This window comes from Callorhinchus milii, unplaced genomic scaffold (genome assembly GCF_018977255.1).
Source record: "Callorhinchus milii isolate IMCB2004 unplaced genomic scaffold, IMCB_Cmil_1.0 Scaffold398, whole genome shotgun sequence".
Taxonomy (NCBI): domain Eukaryota; kingdom Metazoa; phylum Chordata; class Chondrichthyes; order Chimaeriformes; family Callorhinchidae; genus Callorhinchus; species Callorhinchus milii.
The window spans coordinates 30,591-43,982 of record NW_024705139.1 but is presented as its reverse complement, the minus strand read 5'-3'; the positions used below and the strand labels follow the sequence as shown (position 1 = coordinate 43,982).

Genomic DNA, 13,392 nt, shown 5'->3' with positions numbered 1-13,392 from the left:
GCTGTGTGGCCGCGGAGGTTATCTGACCAAACTTCACGAAGCTGGTCAGTGCGGGTTGATGGCCAGGCACATATAACTACAGTACAACAATGTATTTTAGTCCACTGCCATCTGCTACAAACCACATAGTCCAATCTCGTCAAATATCGGATGCGAAGCATGGTTGAGGCTGGATGGGCGATCTGCATGCATGAAACACGTGCTAGACTAGCTAGAGGCTGCTGCGGAGCTACAGTGTCAGCAGAGGGCAGTGCAGCTGTGGCACAATAGCGACACTCCCCACCTGCGTCAACCCGCACTGACCAGCAGCACCGTCCATAGGGAGGTGCAGGGCCTCCCCTCGATGCCTGCAAACTAAACCGGAAGTATTACATCTGACACCACAACGTCCAAGCGCGGGGCCTCCCAAAGTGTGGGGCCCGGGGCAGTCGCCCGGATTCGCCATACCCTAGGTATGCCTCTGCCGTGTCAAATAACCCATGTGACCTGCTCGGCGGGGGGAGGCCCTCATCCAGCAGCGGATTGACAAAAAGGCTGTGCATGTACACGGGCTTCCATTATCATTGCTCCACAGTATCATTTGTTGATTGAGCAAGGGAGCTTGCACCTTGTCCAGTTTTCCTGGGTGGGTCTCATCAGTAAGTGACGAACCTGGAGGTTGTAAGGCAGACACTGGAGATTACGCTGTCAAATCGTTGTAAATACATACCGTCTTTAATTCTGTAATCTTAGATACACTATACAAACACAATTTAAGCCAACAACAGTTAAATCTGAAAACGCATGATGCAACAAAACAAGCGGCGCTCATGGTCGCAAAATACTTTCATTCGTTGGTAAATAAAACAATCGACAATCCTCGAAATAACCATAAAATCGCAATACACACATGCAGCGTTGCGTGCTGTACATGCGCACAGTCGTGCTCACATACGTGGTTTGCTCGTATTGAGTGCATGTGCCGTCATAGGTGGTTCTGGGGTTGTACGGGGGAGAATGAGAAAATATATGCAATACTATGAAATACATTCTTTGAGAGAATGAAGCCTCAAAACGAAAGGGCATGGTTCATAGTGCAAAAGTTCACCATGAAAACTACTCCTGGTGACCTCGTGCCGTCTCGTTATCGGACATTGTCTCGACTAATAAAATGTGTGTTCGCCGATTACATTAGCCAACTACAATACTCTCCTAGTATTGACCTTGCACTCGGTCCCCCGCTGCGTCAGGCTTCAACAAGCTTGCAGAATTGTCTGCATGCGAATCCCAGTTGTTAGACATAACCACCCACTGCCTATAATATATCCGTGCATCTCAGTGTGTCTGTGTATCGCAGTATGTCCTCGGGAGTGCCTCAGTCTCCCTGTGTCTCCGTATTTCTCCATGTGTTCTTGTGTCCTTGTGTATCCCAATGTCTTCCTATTAGTTGCAGTGTATAGTCATGCATCGGTACCCATAGCATGACTTTATTAACCATGTAATGTTTCGCCTTCCTCGCAATTCCGTGAGCTTTAATGGTCAGGGATTTTGATTCAGTAAAAAATATTGTCAATAAAGTCAAAAAATGCTAAAAGTCCTTTCTTTATCTTAGATCCATGACAGATTTAGGCCATTTTGGTCTAAGAAAACATGTAACCTCCTAATCTGCAAATTTACCGTGGATAAATTAGCCACTTGCGCATTTACCCTGTAATCTGCTAATTATTTGTAGATTAATCGCGTGGCTCTTTTCCCCAAGATTCGTGGCACACTGCGCCGGTGCGAAAATAACTCGTGCATTATTTGCTCTAGCCTCTGCAGTGTGCCGCAAATTACAGGATGCTCATTGATATGGTCCCCCCCCCCTTCCCAACATCAACGTAGATGACTGGATTTCTGCTTTACATTCGGTGTCTCGGAATTAAGGGGAAGCGGTGGTTCACGTATAATGCTATGAACGCGTAGACCGGAGTTCGATTCACAGACATGGCTGTCATCAGTGGCGAGTGATATCTAAACCGGTCCTTGATGCACCTTCCCATTAACCAACTCGAACTGAGCAGTGTGGTGAAATATGATCAAACAACCCCTTTTGGCATCCTCTGGTCTAGCACCATTTGAGACTAAAGAAAGCTGTCTCTGGTGTGGACCAATCAGTTTCAAAGAGTGTGTTTTTTTTTAATTCCGACCACAAGTATTGTGGTTAATGCAAACATGATTCCTTATAAAAAGGTTTCATTTTTGTTGCCAGAAAAAAGGGGGAAAACCTATTCTTATAACCCCATGGTTGACATGGCGCGAGGATGCCATCATCCAGCAGAGGATTGGCTAAAGTCTTTAAACTATTTTTTTTGAAAGAAAAAAAAACAATTCCTATACAGTAGATGCAATTCAATGAATTGATCGTGATTTTAATTGATAAGTTGCATGCCCAATCTTTATGAAATCAATTGAGTCCATTTGTGCCACTGCAAGTCCCACTCCATCCTTCAATTGTCTCTGCTAGTTCTCTATTCAAGTTAAGTTTTTGCATGTCCCAATGTGAACCAGTGTCGAGACTCAGTGTGTCCACGTGTCTGTGTATGCCCATGGCTCGCCGCACATTTCTGCACGAGCCTGTGCATCCCTCTGCATCTCTGCGTGTCCCCGTTCGTCCCTGTGCATCCCTGCATGTCCCCCCCGTTCATCCGTGTCTTGCCGCGCCTTCCTGCGTGTCCCAGTGTGTCTACACCCCACTTGGCTCGGCAGCATTTGTGTCAGTTGTGCTCGTCTCGACCACGGTCGTCTCGACCACGGTCGTCTCGACCACGCTCGTCTCGACGCCGCTCGACTCTGTGCCGCCCGACTCTGCCGATCTCGGCTCAGCCGTGTTGGCCGCGCGCAGTTTTTTCTTGGCCCGAATGTCGTTCATGGCCTCTTCGATGGAGCGCTTGTCTAGCTTGTTCACCGTGGGCACTGCAGGAGGGGGGAAGTGGTACGAACCCAATCATTACAATGCATCTTGCATTTACAAAACGTCTAAATGCCACCGTAATTTCAAGTTGGTGCACAGTATGCACTGCCACAGAGTGACGAATGCTGGATGTTGCTTATATGTGTGAAGTGATGGTGCAGTGGTCAGTGCACTGCGCTACAAATCCTACCCGCCGAGTTCCATTGCCGGCTTTGGCTAACATCAGTGGCGAGTGATATCCAAACCGGTTTGAGCCACTCCTAGGTGAACTTCGCTTTAAAAAGAGTACCTAGTACGGTGTGTACACATCGGCACTGGGGAGACAAAGGCGGCTGGGAATGATGTTAGCCACACCACATCCTCATGTGCCATGTTGGCCTTCATAGGTGCTTGCCAACAGCACTTGCCCCAACAGTCTGTTAAGGCTATATGGGGGATATGTCTTTGCTGTGCAAATGAGACAATCACCACAGCCGTAGGCGACGTTAGCGTGCAGCGTGTGTGCCGCCTGCTCGGCTGACTCCGTGCCGATCAGGTGCCGGTATTTGTCTCGGTAGTTGAGCTGCGGCTCCGGAGCTGCCGTCCCCGGCCCCTCGGCTTTCCCTGCCGCCTCCTCCTCCTCCAGCCGCTTTCGTTCCTGTATACAGACACAAACCCCCCCCCATATTGTCATCAACAGACTGTTGAAGTAAATGTTCTTAGCAAGCACTTGTTAAGACAGGCACAGTGCACGAGGGGTTGGGTGGACAGCATCAAGTCCGGTTTCTTTGCACACCGTGCCAGGTACTCATTTGAGGTTGAGTCGACCTAGGGGAGGCCCAGAACCAGTTCAGATATCCGTCACCAATGATGGCCATGATTGGGAATCGAACTTTCGTCTTTTGGTTCATATCAAAGCGCGCCAACTGCTGCACTACCGCTCCCCACATACCAAGCGCACCAAGACATGCCCCTGGTCACACACGCACTCGCACAATCATGAGTTTTCACCCTCATGTGCTGCTAGTCCCGCATCTCCCCAAGACGACCCATTCTGACTTGCCACCACAGGGCGGCACTCATCTTTTATCCATTGAGGGACGATGACGATTCTAAGAAAGATGACGATCATGAAGGTCACGATGATGACGATGGGTTGTTGACCCACAACCAGGATTTGCGACCTCCGGGTTGCGAGTCAAGTGATCTAACCACAGAGACATATGGCGGACATGTGGGTTGACGGTGCGGGAAGTGAAGGGAGACCTGCAGCTTGAGCTGGTGCAACAGAGGGTCCCATTCTTCTCCCCGTCTGTACGCCTCCAGCTCATCATCACATGGCGCAAACTCCTACAGAAACATCACGATCACCACCATTAACATCACGATCACCATTAACGTCACCACCATCAACATCATTATTTATACCATTTACCAACATCAACACACGATAAGCCACTTCGCTAAGCTAACATTTGTGGCCAGGTCACTTCGGAAAAAGAACTATACAGCTCAGTAGACCTTACCTGGTAAAATAAAAAAGTTTAGTTGAGAACATTCCACCAAGCTCCTGCACACAAGCCAATCTCTTCACTCCATCTCTGTGGTACATGTACTCTCATGCACGTTCCCTCCTTTTGCTGCCACTCCATGTTTGAGTGTCATTAACCAGCCATCATTTCTTCGAGCAACATATCCTCACCAAGCTCATTTAAATTTCGATTTAAAGCTTTCGTGACTGCAGGGATTCATCTTCTTGGTTCTTTCGGTAAAGTTGTAATAGTGTTCCAGGAGACTTGGACGCCGGGGTTGGAGGCACACGTATTTATTATGTGTCGGTACAGCACAACACTGACATACAACACTGAAGGGGGTATCGGCCCCCTCACCCGTCTAACTGGGGATACACTCTCTAGCTACGCCTAGCCTACCTCTGGGTCCTCCACTAACGGGCTAGGGGGGGCTAGCTAGCCCGACACTGGTAAGTCGGGCTCACGGTACCCGGAGTCCCAGACCAGCTCTTACAAGAGCACCGGCTCTGGCTCTCGGGACCACGCCGCTGGCTCGATCTTGTTCGGCCCTGAGAAGGGCGGCGATCCAGGGGAGTCCAGGGCTCTATCTACGACGATCTTCAGTCTTCACTGGTTAGCTTCAACATCTCTCTCTGAGCCCTCCGGCTCATCCCCTTTTATACCAAAACCCCCGCTGAGGGGTGGGGCCCCGGGGATCCCAGCTCCGAGTCAGCCCCCCAGGCTGCCCGATGCGGACGTCGCTGGGAGCACCTTCCCGTGCACCGACATAGCCACGCCCACTGTTTCTTTCCCATCTGATCCCATTGTATAACAGCCCCTCCGTAACACCCCTACAAAGTCACGTAGAAGGGAAATAATAAAATAATAAAAAATTACCATAATAAAATACTATTCTAACGACGTTTCGGCCACAACGCAAGCAGCCGTCCTCAGGTGAAGAACAGGGCTGTCGGAAAGACAGCGTCTGAATGAACACCACCAAGCTTGGCAGCGTATATTTAAGCTGGGTTAGAGGAGGAGAGCGCCTTGACAAAAATAATTTACATATGTGACTTTACCGAAAGAACCAAGAAGACAAGCTCACTTACTCTTCTTTACACTCAATATGGACCGTAAGATCAGCACACAATGGACTACTCTTGCAATTGACGTCACATGATCTTTAACGTGCATTGTGAAGCAGACGGCGTTTACTTTTCTAACAGTTGATACACGAGGAGTAATAAACAGGACGGCCACTGGATTTGAATCATGAACCTCTGCCAAAAGTGGCAAACGTGCTACCGCTGGGCCATGTAACCACTATAATCATAATCACCACCACAATCACAAGTCAAGTCAACATCACCAACACTGCCACCATCATCAGCAGCATTACCACCATCAGTGGGAGTAGCCTGGTTGGCATGGGCCCTTGTGCAAGGCATTAAATGAGGCCTTTCGTTCAATTTCCCCCTCTTCGTAGGCTGGCATCTGGGCCCCTCTGGTCCGTGGGACCCAGTGCAATTGTACCGCCTGCACACCTTCGATTATCACGGTTGCCTACGTATGGTGCAAAGAAGTTCAACATAGCCATGCCACTGGCCACTGCTATGGATGTCGCCACACTCGCGCCACACCTTCTTGAAGACCATGACGTGCCGGCTTTCCTCGTCATCGCCAAATGAGAATGAAGCCAGCCCCGCAACCTCCGCCACATCGTGCCTGCATGTGCAGGGAGACGAGAAGATATTTGATGACACGTGGGGATGTATGAAGACGTGCAGGAAAACATGAAAGACACGGGGACACTTTGGAATGCATGAGAAACACAAGGGAACAGGTGGGAAAGTATGAAATTTTGCGCACGTAAAAAAAGTAGGTACACGTGAAACACCACTGCGTACAAATGGGACACACGGTCACACTCGGTGACAATCAGAAATGCACGGAGCCAAAGGGGACATTTGATCATGTGTGGAGGGTCATATGGAGACACAACGGGACACACAGGCACAAAGTGGGGATGCACGGGAATTCACAGGGGATAGATAGAGGCACACAGGAATGCACAGGATGTGAAGGAACACAACAATACACAGGAACACACAAGGATATAGAGGGAAACCGGCATACATATGTATGCACGGAGATGCAGGAAAATGCACAGGGATACTCATTGAAATCAGGAGACGAACAAGGATATGTTTTGTGTACGGTGCAATGCGTACAGTATGCTGCGCTCCAGCTTTCCCATTGGCTCAAAGCGTTTCTTCTTCTCAGAGCTGTCCTTTATGAAGGCAGTCACTCGTGCCTCCATCTAACCCAGACAGAGACACAGAAAAAAAAAGGTAAACACACAGACAAGAAGAAACAGAGAAAGGCATGACAATGGAAGGAAGAGACACACAGAGAGGCACAGACAGAGAGGGTGAGACACTTAACACAAAGGGGCACAACATGAGAGAAGAGTAGACACATCAATAAAAGATGTTGAGAGAAAAGGAAAAATAATTGGATAAGGGGAAAGCACAGGTGGGTCACAGAGGGAGGGACCAACAGTGAGAAAAAGGCACAGGGAAAAAAAAATTGAGATAAGGAGAAAGAAACAGGAAGAGAGAGAGAGAGGCAAAGAGAAAGGGAAGGATAGACAGATATGAGTACACAATAATAGTATGGTAATCTAATTAACAGGATGTTGTGTAAGAGACACCAGGCTGGCTCCTCCCACACGTTACGACTAAATAATTGGCCGATAACACCTTAATATACAGGGGACTACAGAAGTTTGGGGGGGGGGGGGATTTGTCACTGGCCGAATTTACTGGTTGTCTATGGTTCCTCACACCTCAGAGTCGTTCTCTCTCTTCGAGAGTGAGCATGTTACAAGTTTAAACGATTATTCAATCAGATCCTCAAGTCTAGTACATTCATGTTATCATCCTGGTCACCAATGACTGCACAAAAACCCACCATATTAAATTAAAGTTGAACTTAGTCCATTTTATTTCAACTCAGAAAATAAAAAAAATGTTTGTTTATTTGATATGCAACTAATACTATTTGTGGGGCATAAAATGGAGCCCCAAGTATGGATAAACCTTTTTCGATGTATGTGTGTTGTCACTATTAGATGCAAATATAGAGCTTATGTGTACTTCTAAATAGCATTTTCATATAACAATTGCACTATTTTAACTTGTGTGTATTTCGTTAACGAAAGTCAAATACTTTGATCGTTAGTTGTGCAATATTCCTTAAGGATCCTGTATTTATTCTCTGTAATATTGAGCTTTTGTTTTTGTTGTTGCTGTGCTCACACATTGCACGATGGATCTCCCTTGTAAAATAGCCAGGAAATTGGTTAAATGGGATTACCTGTGTAACACATTACAATAAACTTAAAGCTTAAGAGGCGATTCAGAAGTAATTCGGGGTAATCTTCCAGAGCTAATCTCCGACACAACATAGTAACACTGTGAGAATACCTTCATCTCAGGACATGTTATAGATAGAGAAATTGGAATTTTACTGGCATGAAAAGCAACTTAAAAACAAAACATGAAATAGAAATGACCTAATGAGCTCTTATCTATTCGCTGCAAGATGAAGGCCTTCCCACATTCCTTCATTGTCCGCAATGCTACAATACAATTCGCTCCTGCACATGAGCTAATGTCATTTCTCCAACTCCTCGATGGTCGGTTGCCATTCGATCACCAACCTCCACCATCGGCCAGCATCCCTTCAGTGTAAGCTTTCCACAACTATATTCTTGAGAGTCCATATGGATTTCGAAAGAACCAAGAAGATGAGTCCATATGGACTCTTATTCTCTTTTGTTCTCTGATCCATGTGTTCCTCTTCTGTCTCTCAGTGCAATTCCAAGCATCCACATCCCCAATGCTTCTTTGCGCACTTTTATCTCACACATGGAAAAATATTGATGAAATATGAGTGGGGCAGTACCACAGTGGTTAGTTCACTACGCAATGAATCTGGTGACCTCGGTTAGATTTCCGGCTGACATAAGAGGCAAGTGATAATTATTTGAACTGGTCTTGGGCAATTCCTTCCCCAATCTGCATTGACCAGCGACAGAAAGTATGGTGGTCAAGGTCGAACATAGCAGGGGAGATCTTACTCGAGCAGTTGACTGTCAAAGGGATGTAAATGTGTTTGTCTTAAAGATGCCTGCACAAGCCCCTGCCTGTCTCCCCTCTTCGTATCCTGGTGCATGGGCCCTTCCAGCCCATGGGCCCCAGTGCAATAGCAACCCCTTCGCACTGTTCTATGCCACTATCTGGTGCGCAAGTGAACTAGTACACACACCTGTTTCCTGAACTCTGCCTTGTGTTTCCTCTCCTGATCTTGAAGGGTCTGTAGACGGGCTGCCTGTTCTGCGAACCCAACAAACGGATCACCACCACCGGCACAACAATCACCACGACACGAACCCACAATTACACCACAAACAACAAGACCAACACCACCCCAACCACCACATACAACAATACCAACACAACCAAACCTCCAATGCCCCTAACACAACAAAAGCACCAGAAACACAGAGACACGTGGGATTAAACTTGCAAGACTCAGGACTAACATAACAAATCAGAGTGTGGAAAAGTGTAACTCTGAAAAAACGCAATTGAATTTGAAATTATTTGATTTGTTACACGGATGATCCGTTTAAGGCATGTTGCGCACGAGATGAGGTAATTGATTTGGAGTAACCAAAACACCCTCGCCCCCAGTGCCTGACCACCCGTAGCAACAAGTTACAGAACTCTCGACACAGAGACGAATGTGAGAGAAGCGAAACCCGTTCCAACACTCCCCCCACCCCCATCGCTACAATGGTTTTCCCTGCCAGGTCGTGCGCCTCGCCCGGCCGCAGCGTCCAGGCAAGAGCGTAGGCACCGCGGAAAGCTAGGCCGCGCGCACAGCGACCCCGCGAACGCCGGCGCTGAGGAGCGCAGGAGTGGGTGTGGGAGGTGGAGTCCGCCACGGGGAGATACCTCGGCTTTCTTGCGCGACTCCTTGTCGCCCACACTGGGCGGCTTCTCCATGGAGCTCAGGATGGAGCCGAGCAGATCCATGCTTGCAGGGAGCCCGGGCAGTGGGGGAGGACTGCTCCGCTGAACCTAAGGAACAGAACGTGGATCGATTCCTACTTTTGCGAATCGACGGTGGTCAGTTTCGGTTAGGGAATCGATTCGATTTGGCAGTTTTCAGTTCAGAGTCCGTTATTAAATGTTGATTTGAAGTTTTCGTGGTTCTTTCGGTAAAGTCACGTAGGTATGAAATAAAATAAATTAAATCACGACGTTTCGGGCGCAATACAAGCGTCCGTCATCAGGTGGGACAACCACAGCAAGAAACAATTGCTGAAGTGGGCACTTGCCCACTGGTGACGGACGCTTCTGATATTTAACTATGTTGAGACTAGATGAATGTATCATACCTGTCAACCCCATACGGTTTACCCCGTATTCTTGTACAGTACCGGTAAATTTAGTGTTTAGGTCCATACGGCGTACAGCCGTTTCAATACGGGCAAAAACAATGTCGGTCTGTTTGTGTTTCTACCTTGTGATTGGACTTTGTAGGATGAACATTGAGATGTATAAGGGCACGGGGTGACCAATAAGGTCTGAATTGGTCAGTAATAAGGTAGGTACTGATGGTGGGTTAACAGGTCTATGATGTATGTATGTTGGACTTATTTCGCACCGTACGTAGCCAATCGTGCTAATGGAGGTGCGTGGGGAATGACAAACTAAATCCGATGATCTATGAAGCTCTTTTTAAACAATTGCAAGTAGGGACAGGGCCAACCTCTTACCACGGCATCTCTCTCCCACTTCAGCAAAACAAATCTTGCTGTGGTTTTCCCACCTGATGATGATTGCTTGTGTTGCAATCGAAACGTCGTGATTTAATTTATTTTATTTTATACCTACGTGACTTTACCGAAAGAACCAAAGAGTATGGATCCCTGCAGTCACGAAAACTTCAAATATAGATGACAAAGACCGATAGGAGTGTAAAATACAAAAGAGGTAAGCGAGTTACTATAAATAACAATACATTGCTGTTGGTTTCTTGCAACCGAGAGAGGAGAACGATCAAGAGGCAAAGTTGAGTCTCGTTTGGAAGAGTGATCTGGAGGTCATCCAAAGGCAAAACAAATGAAGTATCTTTGATTTAAATCTTTCGTGACTGCAGGGATTCATATTCTTGTGTTTTTCGGTAAAATCACGTAGAAGGGAAAAAAAAAATCTTGCTGTGGATTTCACACCTGATGATGATTGCTTGTGTTGCAGTCGAAACGTCGTGAGAATTTGTATTGTTTTATATTTTTATTATTTTATTATTTCCCTTCTACGTGACTTTACCGAAAGAACCAAGAAAAATTAAGTATCGTAAAATAAAGCAAAAGCAGACACACTTGAGTGCAAGAACAACTGCTTTGCATGAAAAATCGTGCACAAAGCGTAAACTTGTTTAACAATACAATTCCCCGCCAGCAGAATTCAGCTTGGGCGGATTTTTTTTCAGACGGATCATAATTAAGTTACACAATGAAGGTATGGAAAAGTTGAACAAGATATAGGCGTGACTATCGAATTGATGTGTAAAGAAATAACGATTCGTTGATTCGGTTTGAGTTTAGGTTCACCAGGTGAGAAGAGCGCAAGACCTGGGTCACCAACATGACAAAAGGGATAAAGTGAAAACATGTACATGTACAACGGTGCAGCAAATAGAAATTAGAGCCAAAACAACCAAACAAAAATGAACACGAAACAAAACTCTACACACTCGCCATTAACACCGCTGAAAACGGAGTCTGCGAAATGGCCCTTCTTCATAGCACATATAATTTAGATCAATTATCACTGGTAGAACTCTAACACAATAATTTAAATTTTCGCAAAAAAGTTGCATCATCATATATTTTTTAAATATAACTGACGCTGTTAGCAGGGATATACATATTAATAGCTATATTTCCGTTCACAATGCATTCACTGAATTATATAGATTAAAATCTATGTTCAGAAATGTTTCGCAATGTATATATTTACAAATGTACAGAGTTGGGGAACATGGATAGAGAACGCGGGCGTCAATGTACAACAGCCGTGCCCGTAGAGGCGGGGCCCGTGTTGGGGGAGTGGCGTGAGAGGGGGCGGGGCTACAGCTGGAGGGGCGTGGCTAGGCCTGAAGGGGGCGGGGCTATGCAGCTGAGCGTCGTCACGTGGGCCGGGAGACTTTTATGTGACGTCACAAACCTAAATTGGTGACGACAACCTGGAGAGCGTTTGGGCCACCACGACGGCTGCGAGCAGCAAAATCGAGTCTCCCAAACTTCAAGAGATTGTTTCTTCTCGACGCAAGGTAATAATATCGTATGTATTTATTTATTAAGGAAAACATAAATCTATGATATATACCAAAAATTACAAGTATCGGACGTTTCGGTCGCAACACAGGCGGCCGTCTTCAGGTGAGAAAAATGTACTGCTGTTGTGGCTTTATATGGGCACGGGAGGGGGTGACGGGTGGGGGCAAGGCTAGCTTACTGCAAACAATCTCCGTTTCGTTTAGCGAGTTCAACATAGGTGCCACTATCTCGCCCTATCGGTTCTGAAGTGCTCTGTGATATCAGATGCTATACAGGCAGTTCCTCCTGCCACCTTTGACATATGTAGCAAAACGAGACCCTGCCCAGTCCGCATAGACCACGCATTGGAAGAGATCCCATACTTTAGGTACATGGGGCTCGAAGTAGAATATCTTACGGTCCCGCGTACTGTTCACCAGCTGGACCTGGTCGTCCTCCCTATGCTCAAACTCACTTGGCGGAGGAAACGTACGCCTGGAGTCATCACTGGGCGGACGTTCTTGGTAATCACATCATACTGTTTGACATTGGTACACCGGGACTACATAGACCCTTCCGATGTATGAGGTCACTAAAGTTAGCGGAGTTTTTAAAATCCCCGTCATTGATAATCGTCCCGGCCCTTCAAGCATCGCTGATATCACGGCAGGCGAACGCCGGCTCTAGCAGCCGATTCGGTTACTGCTTCTGGCGGCATTCTCATCATGAGGTAAAAACCCCGGCGCGTCGGGAATAGGTGGTAATTTTCTATGCAACCCGTTGTGCGCCCGGGCTTCGCAGATATCAGCATGCTAAGTGAAAGCTAAGTAAACTGGGTATCTGTTTCATTCCGTATACAAGCGACCCCTTTCCCGGTGAAGAAGGATCCGACGAATGGTGTGTTCAATCGCTATACGTGTCCGGAGGGGACGACGGGGCAATTACCTACACATACAGGAGGGTTTGGGCATCAGACGACGGGACTCAGCAATGTTCAGTGTATAGTGTGGTCAGCTGTGCAAGACAGAGGGAGAGGACGGTTGCTACCACGAATTTACATACCGGTAGTACAGCGTAGAGTACCCGTAGACGAAAACGGCAAGCGAGGCAGACACCGGGACTGTTTCACTGGTAGCGATACGCATTATACCTCACCCTTTTAGTCGGGGGTGGACTCCATCCAGGCGTCGCCCTCGCTGGGCGAGATTGATACCGTGTCGACTCAAACGTATGGGTTTAGATATGGGTACGTGGTGCGACGCTGAATAGGAGTATTATTATCCGACTGCCTCGCAGGTGGACTTGTCCGCTACTCAACCGGCCAAGGATTGTGAAACGCAGGTGTGAGGAGGAGAAAAGGTATTCAGTGATGCAAGTCAGGTGCGGGCTTGTTAGGAACATAGACGTCTTAACCTCTTTATGAGGTGTGTTCTGGCTACACTTCAGGGGGTTCGGGGTGAACAGGAGTCGCTGCGGGTAGGTTAATTGTAGCCGGGAAGACGTCATTGTCTCCTACAGATTCTAAGCTAGTCGCATACCTTACGACTCCTCGTCCGCGCCATTCCCGGCGTCCG

General features: G+C 47.3%; 1 protein-coding gene across 1 annotated transcript; it reads right to left on the bottom strand.

The window, feature by feature from the left end:
• Positions 1-2,704: 2,704 nt before the first annotated feature.
• On the bottom strand, positions 2,705-9,527 carry spag7 (sperm associated antigen 7). The gene is made up of 7 exons (XM_042346200.1): positions 9,434-9,527; positions 8,755-8,822; positions 6,654-6,742; positions 6,063-6,147; positions 4,178-4,261; positions 3,401-3,569; positions 2,705-2,934 (listed from the first exon to the last, which is right to left on the bottom strand). Exons 1-7 carry the CDS (start codon positions 9,525-9,527, stop codon positions 2,705-2,707), a joined length of 819 nt encoding a protein of 272 aa, XP_042202134.1.
• Positions 9,528-13,392: the final 3,865 nt, after the last annotated feature.